Source organism: Haliaeetus albicilla, chromosome 3 (assembly GCF_947461875.1).
Source record: "Haliaeetus albicilla chromosome 3, bHalAlb1.1, whole genome shotgun sequence".
Classification (NCBI taxonomy): Eukaryota; Metazoa; Chordata; class Aves; order Accipitriformes; family Accipitridae; genus Haliaeetus; species Haliaeetus albicilla.
The window spans coordinates 45,856,389-45,871,071 of NC_091485.1; the positions used below are offsets into that span (position 1 = coordinate 45,856,389).

At 46.8% G+C, this 14,683-nt stretch overlaps 1 protein-coding gene and 2 long non-coding RNA genes across 4 annotated transcripts in view; 1 reads left to right on the plus strand and 2 right to left on the minus strand.

The window, feature by feature from the left end:
- ZNF704 (zinc finger protein 704) overlaps positions 1-2,280 on the minus strand; it is a 95,363-nt gene extending 93,083 nt beyond the window's left edge. Inside the window, exon 1 of one of the 2 annotated variants that reach the window (XM_069779567.1) lies at positions 1,749-2,280. In XM_069779567.1, coding sequence (XP_069635668.1) covers positions 1,749-2,030 — 282 coding nt within the window. In that variant the 5' untranslated portion in view covers positions 2,031-2,280. The remainder of the gene's footprint in view (positions 1-1,748) is intronic. The other variant, XM_069779565.1, reaches the window with a different exon arrangement.
- Positions 911-9,681, plus strand: LOC138684785 (uncharacterized). The gene is made up of 3 exons (XR_011324069.1): positions 911-1,316; positions 6,867-7,007; positions 8,650-9,681. It is a non-coding gene; the product is annotated as an uncharacterized lncRNA (long non-coding RNA).
- Positions 2,950-9,028, minus strand: LOC138684784 (uncharacterized). Its single transcript, XR_011324068.1, has 3 exons — positions 8,919-9,028; positions 8,160-8,203; positions 2,950-3,768 (listed from the first exon to the last, which is right to left on the minus strand). It is a non-coding gene; the product is annotated as an uncharacterized lncRNA (long non-coding RNA).
- Positions 9,682-14,683: the final 5,002 nt, after the last annotated feature.

A 14,683-nucleotide genomic window follows, 5' to 3' on the forward strand; every position in this document is an offset into this window, starting at 1 on the left:
ATCTATGAGGCAGATTTACTGTCCAGGGAAGTAAATACATGCAAGAACAATGTTCTTATATGCACATATAGTCTTAAATGCAAGGCAGAAATACCAGCAACCTTTACTTATATTAACAGACCTACTACTCAAAAGCATGTTGAGGGCTGACAAAGAGAATAACCAACATTATATGCAGATTATACCTATGTAATTTGATATTTCAGATTATTGTGCTCCATTTGAGAATTTCACACTTTCTTCCTATTAGGCACACAGAGGAAGTCTCTCTAAGCCTCCTCTACCACCTGGAGTTTCAGTGCGATGGGGAGACTGGTGGGACCAGAAGCCCATTATGGTACCCTTCATCCTTAGGCTACCAGTCAAGTGCCAAAAGGTTTTGTAGCAACAAAGTTGTCCCAGCCTGTTGGGCCTCAGCAGCACGGACAGTCTGACCCAGCCAGACTGTAACCACATCTCGTGGCCTCTGACAGACTGACTGAAGAGCTACACAGACAGGGTCCAATGACTCAAGTGGGTCAGATAGATCCTGTCACTGCTATAACAAACTTGCTCTGAAGCAATATGGGGATAACTTGTAATTCTGCTGCTACTTTCCTGTAGGGATTTTTTGTTGTTGTTTGGTTGGTTTGGTTTTGGTTCCTTTTTTTTTCTTCTGTGGATACAGGGAAGACCCCAACGATAATATGCTAATATGGCACTACCATTAGGCCAACCCTGATCTCTTGTTAAGTAAGAATCATTATCTAGATTTTAAAAAAAAAAAAAAAATCAATCCAAATGGATACCCTTTAGACTTCCATACACATTTATTTTCCATAACCAGTGCACATCTATCACATGAATCCTCCGCAGACCTACACACAGACTTAACCCTACTGTCAGGGTTATCCCCAGAGAAAAATAATTACAGGAAACCCCTCACGATAAAATAATTAAGCCTAAGTCTGCAGAATCTCAGCCTGCGAGCGTGTTCAGCAGGTTGCTCCAAAACGCACCAAATTCAGAGGACTGCCCGAGCGCACTTCGACGGGATTTTAGTAGGGCCTCTGCACAGTACTGCTCCGTTCAGAAACTTTTCACGAACCGCCCATCCAGGCCTCCTTACCGTAGCCACCTGCCCTCGCAGGAGCCCTCCAGCGCCCTGCCCAGCACCGCATAACCCACGCACGCCGCAGGCACGACTCCAGGTCTTGAAGAAACCTCTGTGCAAGCGGCCAGCCCGCACAGCCTCCACTACCCCCCCCCCAGCAGCCCCGCTGCCGCGCACTTTACCCAGGAAAACTCTTTCACTCTCGACACTCAAACTACTTCAGGTACCGGTGACTCCCCGCGCACGCCCCCTTTTAGCCGCGCAGCTGCCCGCCCCGGCCGCCCCCGGGCTCCGGACCCCCGGGGCCAGCCCGCCGCCGCCCTCCCGGCGGGCCGCAGCGGCCACCCGCTTCCTCTGGCACTTGTAGAGCGCGGGCCCCTCCGCGCCCGGCCCCCCGCAGCCCGCAGCCCCTCCAGCAGCACCCCAGCCTCGCCGGGGGCCGCCCCGCCGCCAGCCCCCCCCCAGCCCCGCCGCCAGCCGCAGGCCGCCCGGCCGGGGCGGGCCACGGCGGCCGCCCCCACCGCTCCTCCGGCCCGGCCCGGGGCACCGGCCGGCCCGGCACCCCCGCCCGGGCCCCTCCAACGGCGCCGGGCCGGGCCGGGCCGGGCGGCTGCCGCCACCGCCCCGCTCCCGCCCTCGCCCTCCCGGGACGCACCTTCAGGCTCCCCCGGAGGGGGCCCTTGCCGTGGCCGGTCGGCGCCGGGGGGGGGCTCCCCAGGCCGCCCTCCTCCTCCTCCTCTTCCTCCTCCACCTCCACCACCACGTCCTCGTCTTCGTCCTCCTCCTCCAGCGCCGCGGCGGAGCCCTCCCGCCGGGGCGGCCTCCAGGCGCTCTCGGCCTTGGGGGGCCGGACCCCGTCCGCCTGCGCGGCCGCCGGCCCCGCGCTCAGCCGCCGGCTGCCCATGCTGGAGCGCTTGGCCAAGCGCCGCGCCTGCATGGTGCCGCCGCCCGCCCGGCCCGGCCCGGCCCGCCTCCCGCCGCGCTCAGCCCCGGCTGCGGGCAGCGGCCCCGCCGCGGCAGCGCCGAGCCCAAGGGGCGGCGGCGGCGGCGCTCACCGGGGGGCGGCGGTGGGTGTGTGCGGCCGGCGCGCCGCGGCCATGGGGGCCCGCGGGCGCGGCGAGGCGGGCCCGGTGCCGGCGCGGCCGCCCCGCCGCTCGCCCACCTGCTCCCGCCGCCGCCCGCCCGCCCTCCCTCCCTCCTCCTCCGGCGGCCGGCCTGCCTGCCTGCCTGCCCGCCCGCCCGGCCCGGCCCGGCTGTCGGGCGCGGCGCGGGGTCCGCTCCCGCTCGCCCTTCCTCGCCGCCGCTGGTCCCCGGCACCAAAACCCGGACTGGATTCCCGCCGACCGCGGCTCCTCCAGGCGCTGCGCGGGGCCGCGCTGCCTCCGCCCGCAGCCGCAGGCGGGTTTCCCTGCGGCGCGGCGCGGAGCGGAGCGGCAGCGCGCCGGCCCCCGCCGCCCACCTGCTTCGCCCCGGGTACGCCGCGGGGAGCCGGGTGCCGGTCCGTCCCCGCCGCCGCACCCCCGCCGGCGTTTAGTCCGTTCAAACGGCAGGAGGGCCGGGGGTGCCCGGCAGCCTCCGCCCGCGGGACAGGCTGCCAGATGTCTCGGGCCTGGGTGAAAGAAAATGATTTCACCCCTCCCCAGAAAACACTGATGGAAAAAATGGAACTTCTGGGAAAAAAGCTGAGAAGAAACTGGGGTTTTTCGAAGCAGAGCTATCTACGCTCTGTTGAGGCGAAAACTCTCCAGGACGGCTAGGGAAATAACTCCCAGTTTAAATTGCAGTACTTCTGCACTTTAAGCTTTAAAATACCTTTCTGAAAAGTTTTTTAAATTAAAATAGTTTCCAAACAGAGCTTTAAGTTATTGCAGTCACCATTTAAATTTATTACAGGCTTCTATACCATTTATTAAAGCCTCCTGAAATTGAGTTATACTTCAGGTTGTCACGTGCTTTTCCTAACCTCTTCCTCTATAAATAAGTTTCAAGTCTGCATTTACATGTTATTTTTGAGCCATATATATACTCTTCTCCATTTACAAGCGAATTACAGTAATTCCCTTTTCAGTGTTCACTACCTTTCTCCCCACACGCTCTGTTTTAGAGACATGCCAACAGGCCAAATGTACACGTAATATGTTGGCACGGGGCCAAGCTTCACCTCTAACGCTAGGTTAATTTGTCCCTGTCAAAAAGTAATTACATTTATTCATTTTGGAACATAGCATGCAGCGCTTTCTATGCAAGAAATTATAGATCATACAGTACCCACTCTTAAAGAAATAATGAAGTTACTTTTCATGTCAAACTATCGAAGTTGTTTCAACTTTCTCAACTCAGTCCCACAAATCAGTTGTTTTCGTTCACTCTTTCAAGGTTTCCGGAGAATGTGCATCTCCCGACAAGATCCGCAACAGAATCACTGGCAAATTCTGGCCTATCAGGCCTTCCAGCAGTATTTCCCCATCCAGCTAAAAATGACACTTCTAGATGTTTTACTGCGGCTTTGATCAGCTGCACTGCAATGTCGGCACAACCCATCTCGCAGCAGAACAGCAGCCAAAGCCCGTGGTACGCGCCACCACAAGATGTCCTGTCTTTTTTCCTGCCACTGCATGAATGAGTATTTAGCTTCTTGATACCTGGTCGAGTGGATCAGTCATGGTTTTTTGAAGCTGATGTTGCATAAAGGATAGATTTGTGGAAGAAAAAAAAAAAGGATAAATGCTTTTTAGTTTTATTCCTACACTGAACGTTCAGAATTCAAAGGTTTAGATTGGACAAAAAAGTTATGCTTAAGTTTTGCCTTAAACATGAATTCCACCATGAACTTAAATGGTATTCTCAGTTCCTTCATACTTGTACCTCAAAGGCATAGAAATGGAATCATTCCAATACCTCCTAGTACTAAAATTATTTTAAATATTTTGTATCATTTGAATACCACCTAAATCTAATTGTGATCTTCTGTAGTGGCCTGTGTTCACAGTTATCTGAATGATAATCACCATACTGAAGGTCCCATTCCTATATGCTGCACACTGGGATACATGTTGAGAGACTTCCTCGAGGTTTTCAAAGGTCTGTATGTTTTAATTGTAGCAAAACCAGAACCAAAATTAGAAATTATATGCACCGAATGTGTTATCACTGGATTGGATAATAGGTGCTAGCATGGACACCGCAAATAACAGAATGGAGACCACAGGATCTCTTGTAGAAAATAGTGATGATAAAGGATAGTTGGGCTTGCACAGACATGTCTGTCAACTTCCAGGAGAGCTCACGCTTCAGCCTGTATTTGAACTCTGTGTTCAGCTCTTTTGTCAGGTTAGTTCCAGGACCCCCTCTACGATACAGCTGACCGGACGCCTCTTGCCCGGAGGTTTTGGTGGGTAAACATAAAAGCAGAGATTGTTAACCAATAATCAGGCTTTTAGTTGTCAGTTCAGCAACAATCATTTCAAAAATTACTAGCTCGGTTCTCTGGTTTGGGAGCATGGTGGCAGGATGCAGAGAAGAGAGGCTCAGACAGGTTCTTAGGGACACGTAAAATGTCCCAGGCTGTCCAGCCTGCCTGCCTGCTGGCCTGCCTGCCTGGAGGAGGTTGCTCCATCCTCCAGGATGCTCCCTCTTCTCCCCTGGGACTCTGGCAGGTCATGGCCCCTCAGCTCCCAAAGCAGAGCAGGACAGCAGGTGAGCCCTGGAAAAGGTGGGCAGGGTGACAGAGGAAGAGTGTAACCAAATTCTGGTGGAGGGAGAGGAGGCAAAATAGTTTTGGGGTCAGGAGGGATAAGGAATGGCAGTCCAGAGTTCACTGGGCTGATGGGCAGGGCAATCCCAGGAAGGGTTTTAGAGAATACTGCTGACTTTTGATTAGTAATCTGAGCTGCTAATGCTTTTTACTCCTGCTAGGTTATCAAATGCAATGAGAAGCCAGTGTTGACAACTCTGCAACAGATTGGTTAAAGATTTCTAGCACTTCTCAGGCGAGCCAGATTGGAGCTCTAGTAAGAATAACTTCTCTCACAATATTTGATACAAACAAAAGATAGAAATGACTGTTTGCTCCATTTCTTCCAGTCTGTCTGACTTGCAGTATGAATGGAGCTGAAGCTGAACCCATATTGCCTTTTCAGTGCTTCCCAGGGGAGTTAAATTGTGGTGAAAGTTTTCTAAGGACAGTCAGGGAGTCCTAGACACAGTCCTCTTCAGTATCTTTACATTCACTAACAGTTAAGAGTCAAACACAAGCCATAATCCCCTACCACCCATCAACATTTTTTCCCCGAGACTCAGTCTTGGCACTCTTGGGGTGAACTGCTGAACAATTCTGGCCCATAGCCACATCCTGACATCGAGTAAATTCTTGTGATATACGGGGTAATATGGTATCACTTAGCTAAACAGAGCTATCTCATGATTGTAGTACAGCATAATATGCCTCTAACGAAAGTACAGGCTCTGGCTGTAATGATAGCTGTTTACATGTCAATGATTTCCAAGCGTATTAAAAGTTAATGTGCACATTTGCACTCCCTGTGTGTATACAGCTTTCCAACACAGCAGAAGTGTTTCAGATGCTTCTTTGCCTCTAACCTTAGCAATCAGTTCGTATTTCCAAAAAAGAAATGACTCTCTCTCTAAAGACATGAGACAATTCAAATTATAAGTATATATAAGCATATATATCTCCCTCCAGAAGTTCTTCTAGAAAAATCTGTGAAGGTGAATTACAGTGACAGCTTTGCAGTTCATCTTGAATAATGTCTAACTTCTTTCATTAAATCCACTGGGCAGTTCTGTGCACCAGCCACAGAAGAAGATCTAGCTTTCCCTAGCACAGCCTTAACTAGTCTATACTGATTAACGTCTGGTGGAGTTTTCTTATGATACATACTTTTTCCAAACATTTAATACAGCCCATCTCTCAGTGAAGTATTCTTCTCATTTTTAATACAATTATTTAATGATCTGTTTGACACTTTGTTCCATTCAGCCACTGCTACTTTATACTGTGATCATGACTGCAGGCAAAGCTTGCCTGACACCACATTGCAGAAAGAGTTCCTTTTGCTTCCAAAAGCAGAGATTCTTCCATAAAGCTCAGGGAAGCACTGCTCTGTAACCACCTGGCTTGCTGGTCCCAGAACTGCTTCCATCAGGGACAATCAGTCAGCAACGCACCACGGCTAACAACCAGTAGTACGGGTGCGCTTTAGTTTGCCTCACAGGAGCAGGCGGATACATTGCAGTGTGCATTTTGCTGGACCACACAGAATCCTGCCTCGGCTAGCTCTGCTTTTTTTTTTTTTTTGTCTTTTTTCTGATGTCCCTGCCAGGAAAGAATACATTTCTTGATTTATTTTCTTTAGTCTCTGAAAACTTCTTCCCCTTGTGCATGAGTGCCAACTTTTTATCACTAGAGGCAAGATCCCCTCTGCTCCAACCTCCTCCCAGACTGATGCTATGCTACAGTTCCTCGCCTTTAAAAAAAGTCTAGCAGCAAAAGGAAGCAAAGAACCCTCAATTTTCTACGCATTTAACCACTTTTTTTTTTTAAACATAACCTGCTCGAGTAGTCTTTCACTTTTTAGCGTGCAACAAATGCATTTGTTTGAGCTTTAGTATTCATACCAGCATGTGCACTAACCATGTGTGTGTTCCACTTCTCTCATAATCCCAGGCATTTGAGCCCCTGCCAACTTCTTTATTTGGGGACCTGCCTTCTCCACGCCCCCTTTGTAAACTTTGCATTTGTTTTGCTTTATAGTGATCATTGAAGTTCTCACTCCAGCTGGGAGGACAGTCAGGCACCTTCAAGAACAAGGGAATGATTGACAATATTAGGCAGAAAATTGTCTACCAGATGCTGCTCAAAAGGAGAGGTGGCAACCTTCCGACCCCCTTCTCAGTAAGTGAAATCGTCGCTTCTGTGACATGCCTCTGCCCCACTCATCAACTGAGCGGGGAGCACAAGGTCACTTCTGCGTCTGGCTGTTGTGCAGCAAAATGCCACCCTGCAGACAGGGCTACGCCTTCTGCTTGAAGGAGGTTCCAGTGCCAGCCATGCATTGGAATGAAGTGGCAAAATTCATCAGCCATTACTCTTTTCAATTACCGCTCTGAAACATTTACTAGTTCTGAATAATCTTACTGGTACGGAAAGGAATTCCGGATAGTCTGTCCTTGGACTGTGAGAGAAGGAACATCAACCAGAAATGCACAGCTTTTTTGAAACCCCTCCCCAAAGTTTCTGCTGTTATCCAGAAGTAATTTCACGCAATTTACATGTTTATGTCTCTCAGAAGGCTTTGTTTCCCAGAAAAACAAGTCAGCTTATTGCAGTTTCATGCTAGTACTAATACAATGGTTACAGTTCCCCTTTTTTCAAATTAACTAGTTTGAGGAAGACAAAGGGATGAATTTGAAAAACAGTAAGTAACATTTTCCTACTTAATTAGCCCAGAGTGACCACCATGGGGGTGGGGAGGTGGGGAAGAGGGGGGGGGGAACACTTTTCCTTAACAAAAGAAGCACAGGACCAAAAAAACCATAATCAGTCTACACTGAGGGCAGACACACAGAAAACATAGGCCTCTGTCATGCGAATGTTTGAGCACATAATACATAAATTTTTTCTTTTTTTACACAAAAAAACCCTATTTGGGGGCATTTCAAAGTTGTTTGTGCTCACTCATATGTGGTAACAGCAACATGGTGAATAATGACCCCTAAAATAACACCACAATTAAAGGAAGGATATAGAAAAGGAAAGACGATAATTGAAATATTATTTTAAGTAAGTGTATTCATTAATTGTCTTAATTTAGGTGGAATGTCCTCTGTAAATTAGATTAAACATATATTAAGAAAAATGCAAGCTTGGCATGTCAACTTCCTCCTCAGTGAAGTGTCAAAGAACTCAGCTTGATTCTTAGAGCCAAGGCTGAATTTGCTGAGGTAGCAATTACAAAGAAACTAGCTGTTCCTTTCAAAATGAACAAATTAGATCAGGCACTCAGGAAAACATAAATATTACAGGACCACATAAAACAGTACTTACAGACTCACTTTTTACACGGAAACTCCACTGTAAATCTTGTGGAACTGAGAAAAAAAAACTACATAGCTGTCAGTCAACACCAGCAATAAAAATATTTACTCTAATAAATTAAGCAATGGCTACAATTTTATTTTGATCATCTTGTTACCTATCATAAGGTAGTATAGTTTTATTTGCATAAATTCTTAATGCTGGAGATGAATACTCTGCTTTGCAAACGGCACTCTGCTTTTTTTTTGGCTTGCGTACCACACTGACGTTAACCCTAAACGCACTCTAAGTACATAGCACTGTAACCAAAATTTAAGGGAAACACCAGATAGCCAGATAACTTGAGGATCACCCACACCTCAAAGATTTGTTCATTAATCAGCTGAAAGCCAGATCACTAGCTTGAGATGTAAGAGACATTTTCCATGTTGTACATGTTCCCATCTTCCAGTGAGTACAGAGGTTCGTTAAAGCTTTTTTTTTGGTTTTGGTTTTGCAGGGAAGCTCCCTGATGGAAGTTTCTCTGGAGGTGCTGCTTCCAGTCAACTCCTTAGGAGTCGTCAGAAAAACTGTCCGTTTTGACAGCCTGTTTTTCCCTAATAAAGAAGGCTGAAAGAGACAACTCCAGACTGTTTGCTCTGCTTTTCTCCTCCGTTCTCTTTCAGGAACTAGCCGGCCCGTTCTCCGCATGGAAACCCGGCTGACCTCTTCCTGCCTCTCCCACCCTGCTCTCCTCCATAAAAAACCCAAACAACCCACCCCACGGACCTGGAAAGGCACAGATAAAGCGGACTCGTCTGGAAAACGGACGCTCCCCCTCCAGGAGCATGCATGCCCTTTGCTGTCACACCGAGGAGGAGCGGAGGCAGGCGCCCGGGGAGCCGACAGGCCCCCCCCTCCACACAGACCCGCCCGCCAGCCGCTGGCAGCGCTGCCCCTGGGGCGTGAGGGCCGGGCCAGCTCCCACAGCGCTTGCTCCATGCTCCCGCCCGCGATCCTGTTCAGCTTTTGCCTCAGATTTCTCCTCCTGCCGGCGCAGCGCGGCCCGTAAACATGTGCGGCCCTGTCAGCAGGGTCCGCCATGCCCGCCCGCCCCGCCGCCCCCGCCGCCCAGCTGCCGCCGCCGGGGCGCTCGTTGCGCAGCGACGCGGAAGGGGAACACGGGGAGCAGGGCGGGAAAGGGGAGGGGGGGCGTCCGCCGCGCTGAGGGGAAGGCGGCGGGACGGCCCCGGCGCCGCCCGGTCTCTCGGAAGAGGAGGCGTTAAGGCCTGGGCTGCCGAGCGGGAGGGGGGCGCGCCCGCCCGCCCGCCCGCCCTGTGCTCCCTCGGGGTGCTGTCCCGCCGCTGTTAGTAACTGCGTATTTCCTACGCGATGGCGGAGGGAGCGGGCGGGCGGGCTGTGCTGCTGGCTGCGGCACACCCCTCCTCTGCAGAGCTCGTGCCTTTAAGCCCTCTCCGTTTCCCTTGTGAGGTGCGGTCTCTGCCATAGTCGGGTTTATAGTTGGTTATAAATAAACATCTGGAAGCCCCCGCCACTGGAGTCGGAGCATTGTGTAAGACTTTCAGCTTCCTTAAAAAAAGCCCAAACAAATAAAGCCTTGGTAATTTTCCTCTGTGGGAAAAAAAGTTTGGAAACTTGATCCAACTAAACAGCTCAGAAACCAGCAAATATATAAAATGTGGCTCGATCACACCTCATGATTGAGCTAAAATTGACTGACTGGGAACCTATGACTTGAATTAGGTTGGGACAATTTGTACTCCAGCAGTTACCTGTTTTACAGACATAATACAAATGTAAGCATGTAATATTAAACACGTTGTGGGTTTTGGGTAGAATACATTTAGTATAAAATGCAATCAAGGTCACGCTAATTGCTGTGGCAAGTTCAGTTTTTCAACTGTAGTCCCGTGTGTGTGTCCCCCCGCCGGGAAATAGCAAAAGCTCTTAAATTTCACTTACTAAATCTCTTTTTTTCTTCTGGCTGGTGGTTAGGGCTTTGGTTTTGTTTTGAGGCAGAAGATCTAGCAAAACTGAATTTTGAAGTGGCACTGTGTTAAGTTTTTCTTGTGATTATTTTTTCAAGTGTAATGTTTTGGCTTGATTTTCTAAGTTCCTTTAATTCATTTTTGGTTTCTAAATGGTTGGGTTTTGTTTAGAAACACTAGAGCTGTTCTGTTTTGCTGGCTTCCTTTCGTAGAGGTGTGTTGTATTTTAATCTCATTTGTGTAAGCGAAAAGAAAATCTTGCAGGAACTGAAAGTGTTACTAAATACAAAGGGTTCTTTTCCAGTGTTTATAGAACAAACTTATTTGTGTATAAACTTTTTTTTTTTTTAATATGAATGAACAGCTATGCCAGGTTTTGTTGTGGGAGGAATGGAGCAGCAGGGAAAAGGGGAGCACAGGGAGAAGCCCACCCGAGTCCTCCTGGAGGCTTTCCCTCCTCTTGGCATTAAAGATATTTGGTCAAAAGGTGCTAACACAGTGCACAAGTTTGGTATAGATGGCAAGATAATGAGTTTCACTTGAGCTACAGTTTAATGAAGCATCTACTGCCTTGTCTGAGTTAGTCATTTGGAACATGTTACTTAGATAAACACAGTCTGAAAGCAGAAAACAAAGGCAGAGTGAAGCAGCTCAGGGAAACGCAATATAGAGAAGGAGCAACAGGAATAGCAGAGGATGGCTGTAGTCACAGCGGAAATGCAGCAAAAGAGGAGGGGAAGGCAGGGGGATCAAGTAGTAGGAATGGGAAAGTAGCCCTGGGGCAGTGAATGATAGCAGAGATGTTGATGAAACCAATAATTTTTTTCAATTTTCCCTTGAACACAACTCTTCTCATAGGCAGTTTACTGGGACAGAGGAGAAGTAGGTAATCAAACTGACATTACACCCTTGTGAAAGAGGCTTGGGATAATTACGCATGGCACAGGTAAGTGTCCTGAAGATGCCTGATACAGCTCTTGTTGAAATTTGGGTAATTTTCTTTCTGTGTCTCTATTTCTGTGGTCACATTGCCCCTCATGCTGCTCCCAAGTTCAGCTGTCTGCAAAACCCAAACTTAGGAGACTTGGGACCTAGATTACCATTTTCCTACAGTAGCATGAAATTCTTCTTACAGAATAACAGAGACTGATTTTAGAGGAGAATTAACCTCTTCTGCCACAGAGCATTAGGTGAGCAGCCTATCATGTGAATTATTATTTTTGAGTATTTTAAGTTTAATAACTAAAGTGTAGCATTGTTCTTTCAAAAAGGAGATGAGTTAACCGACACCATCCATCCCTGCTAGTTATCTGCAACGAGATTACAGAGAATGATACTCCATTTGCACATGCATTTTGCAAACTTACTCATCGGTTGTACTCTTTATTTTGCAAATTGCAGACATTGAGATGAAGGGTCTATAATTTCCTAGCTTGCCTTTCTCTTGGAACACTGGTGCTGCACTGGCACGCATCCACTTTGCTGTGACTTCATTTGAATACAGCAAATTCTTTATTATGATTAACAAAGGGTAGCTCTCTGGTCTGCTTTGAATCTCAGTCTGCTCATGGAGATTAGTGGGGTTTGAGCAATGCCAACTCACTAAATATCTCCGCTTCACTGATCTCAAAGACATTTGTGACAATGGATTTAGTAGTCATTTTCATGCGTGTTCTTGCCTTTGAATGGATAATACCTTAGTAGTTCTGCTTTCCATTGCTGTTTGATTCTCCATCCCATTCAAAAGGGCTTAAATTCAAAACTTCTCTTTCTTCTTATGTTGCTTCTTTGAGATACATAAACACATCTGTTGGTGGTTTTAATCCTTGAATACAACCCCCCCTCTTTGATTTTATTTTGGGTGAATACATTGCAAATGTCTATGTATTATCTCCCTCTTCACAGTAGAAACAAATAAAACTTTCTCTCCCAAGGAAAGATTAACAGAAATTGTTCTTCAGTTGAGCAGGAAAAGGCTGGTGGTTTTAAAGTAGGGAGGTCCCAGTTACATGTCCTGATGCGGCCATATGTCTCATTTGGCCACAAAAATTAGAGAATGGGCAACAGTAAAACCTTAGGTGACATCACATCAGCAGACCCTTCTATTTTTTCATGCGGATGTCTCCACTGACCTCTTCACATGTTAGCAGGTAACACATACAGACCTCATTTAACCATTAAGTCTGACCAAAGTATTTGTGCCGAGCATGCTTTTCAAACCGGGATCTTTTATCTTCAAATCATCTGTTTAGTATTGTTTTCTTGTAAAGGTTCCTCTCCACTGCAACATAACAAATTCATCTTCCTGCCCCAGATACATGCCTCAACTTTGTCTGAGTTACTCAGAAAGAGAGATATTAGATGGGTATTTATTTTTTATGATGTAATAATAAATGCAGTGAAATCTAGAAACATTAGAGACATCCATCATCTTAATTTCTAATTTTCCAATTATGGTCATGGGCATGAGCCACATTGTATGTTGCCACCTCCAGAGGCTTTCTTTTATACATGTAGTCCCTAGTCTTCTCTAGGGACTCCTGACCACTAGAACATTTGGGTTTAAAAGTTCTTCTTGCCCCTAGTTTTAAGATGTATTTCTTTTCTGAAATGAAGATATTTAAGAGGTAAAGCGCTCTTGTGTAGTCAGAGCTCAGCAGTTCTGAATAGCATACCTTTAAAAATAAAACAAGTATTTCACAAACTCATCCTTGTTTCATACTACTCACTGCAAAACTGTCACGCAGGTAGGATTTTCTAATGAGTAATGATGGTATAGTATGGTGGTCTAGGTATGAAAAGATCTTCCATTTGTGTATTTCTCTTACTCCAGCTGGAGCAGGGCATCACCATTATCATCACCTAACTCATGAAAATGTGTTCATTTAGAGAAAACCCTTGTGGAAACACGGCCTTATGTTGTTCATTTATTTCAGTGAATAGAACTAGGCAGCAATAGAGAAGTAAAACCAGGAGTTAAGCTTTTCTGAAGAAAGAGTATTTGCAATTTGGGGTTTATTTTTGTTCATGTTAGTAAGAAATACCATGTAGCTAAACAGTATCTTATATCGGTTTGTCACATTACTTCTGTCAATGCATTGAACACAACCTTGTATAATAAAGCAGGATCCTGGAATGACAAATTTTAAATTTTCTCAAAGAAAGGTGATCAGCCTCTTTCTCCTTCCCGAAAATTTCTTAAGACAAGGAGTATTGTTTTATCTTGATGTATGAGACAGAAAATTATAAACCCTTCAAAAATACTAGGTTAAATTTCTGGAAGCAAACAGACCCCAAAAGCCTTGTGTTGCTGCCAGGTCAAGCTGTAGACTTGTCTTTTAATTGCTGCAGGAGAACAGCAATTAATCTCCACAGCTGGGTTTCATTTCAGAAAATGGATGAGCACAGTGAATTTCTTACTAAACTAAAGAAATTTACTAAACCAACTTTCTCAAAAGAATAAAAGCAAAAGTGTTCCAAGCTCTTAGTTTATAGAAAATCCAGAACAACCAACACAGACATAAAACAGGTAAGAGAAGTAGCGAGTATTAAGCAATGCTGAAAAAAAACCCAAATAGACCTTGATGGTAGTTTCTTTACAGGGAAGTTGCTCCCAGTTCAGGATTTGGCTGTTGTACTCCCAATCCGCGCGCAGCAAAGGGTATAATTTATTCATAGTATTTCAGAGGCTTCTTCTAGGCCAGTCTTTGAAGATCTGTCCTACTCAGTATGTTTACCTGCATTCCAAAGGCCTATGCTGTCCTCTGAGGTACAGTTTCCCACTGATTAATCCAATGGATCAGTCAGGGCATTTGCTTCTGTATATAACACACACTCTGACATCAGCAGCCTAAAACCAAAGGTGGTGGCATAAAAATCTTGCAAGAAAGCTATGTCAGTGCTGTGCTACACTCACGGCAATAAGCCATGAAGAACGTGTTCGCTGTAGCCCCCTGCCTGGGATAATTGCTGTCACTTCTCTCTCACTTCAAGTGCCTGATCAGCCTGAGCTGTGAGCCGCTGATCACTTCCACCAGGTGCTCAAGATGTTGGGTGGGAAAGATACCATAGCCTTGGGCTGTTAAATCTAGGGCAAGGTTTCACTAAAGGCAGTGTCTGAACTGCCACCCAGCAATGCAAGGTTGCCTCTGCATCATTACTTGCCCAGGGATGTAGTAAATCTTGCTCAGTGGGATTTATATTGTTACAAAGTGTTAAAAACCTGGCTTTTGGGTTTGTACTCAAATAGACAGTTTCCTGCAGTGTGACCCTGGTCTTTGGTACTCAGGTAGCCACCTCCAGCTCTTCTTACCAGACCCAGCATTTCCACATACCTGTTTTGGGCTGTGCTCCACTGGAATCACATCACATTTACAGATTTACATAGCTTCCAGCACAAGTCACTTTGTAGCTAAAACATCTTTCAGCTGTCAGCATTTCCATCCAAGGTAAAAAAATACAGATCTCTAATTCTTGAGTTCTAATTATGCTCCAGCCACCTCAGATCTGGTACGCTGACTTGGCCTGAAGATACCAGCAATGGCA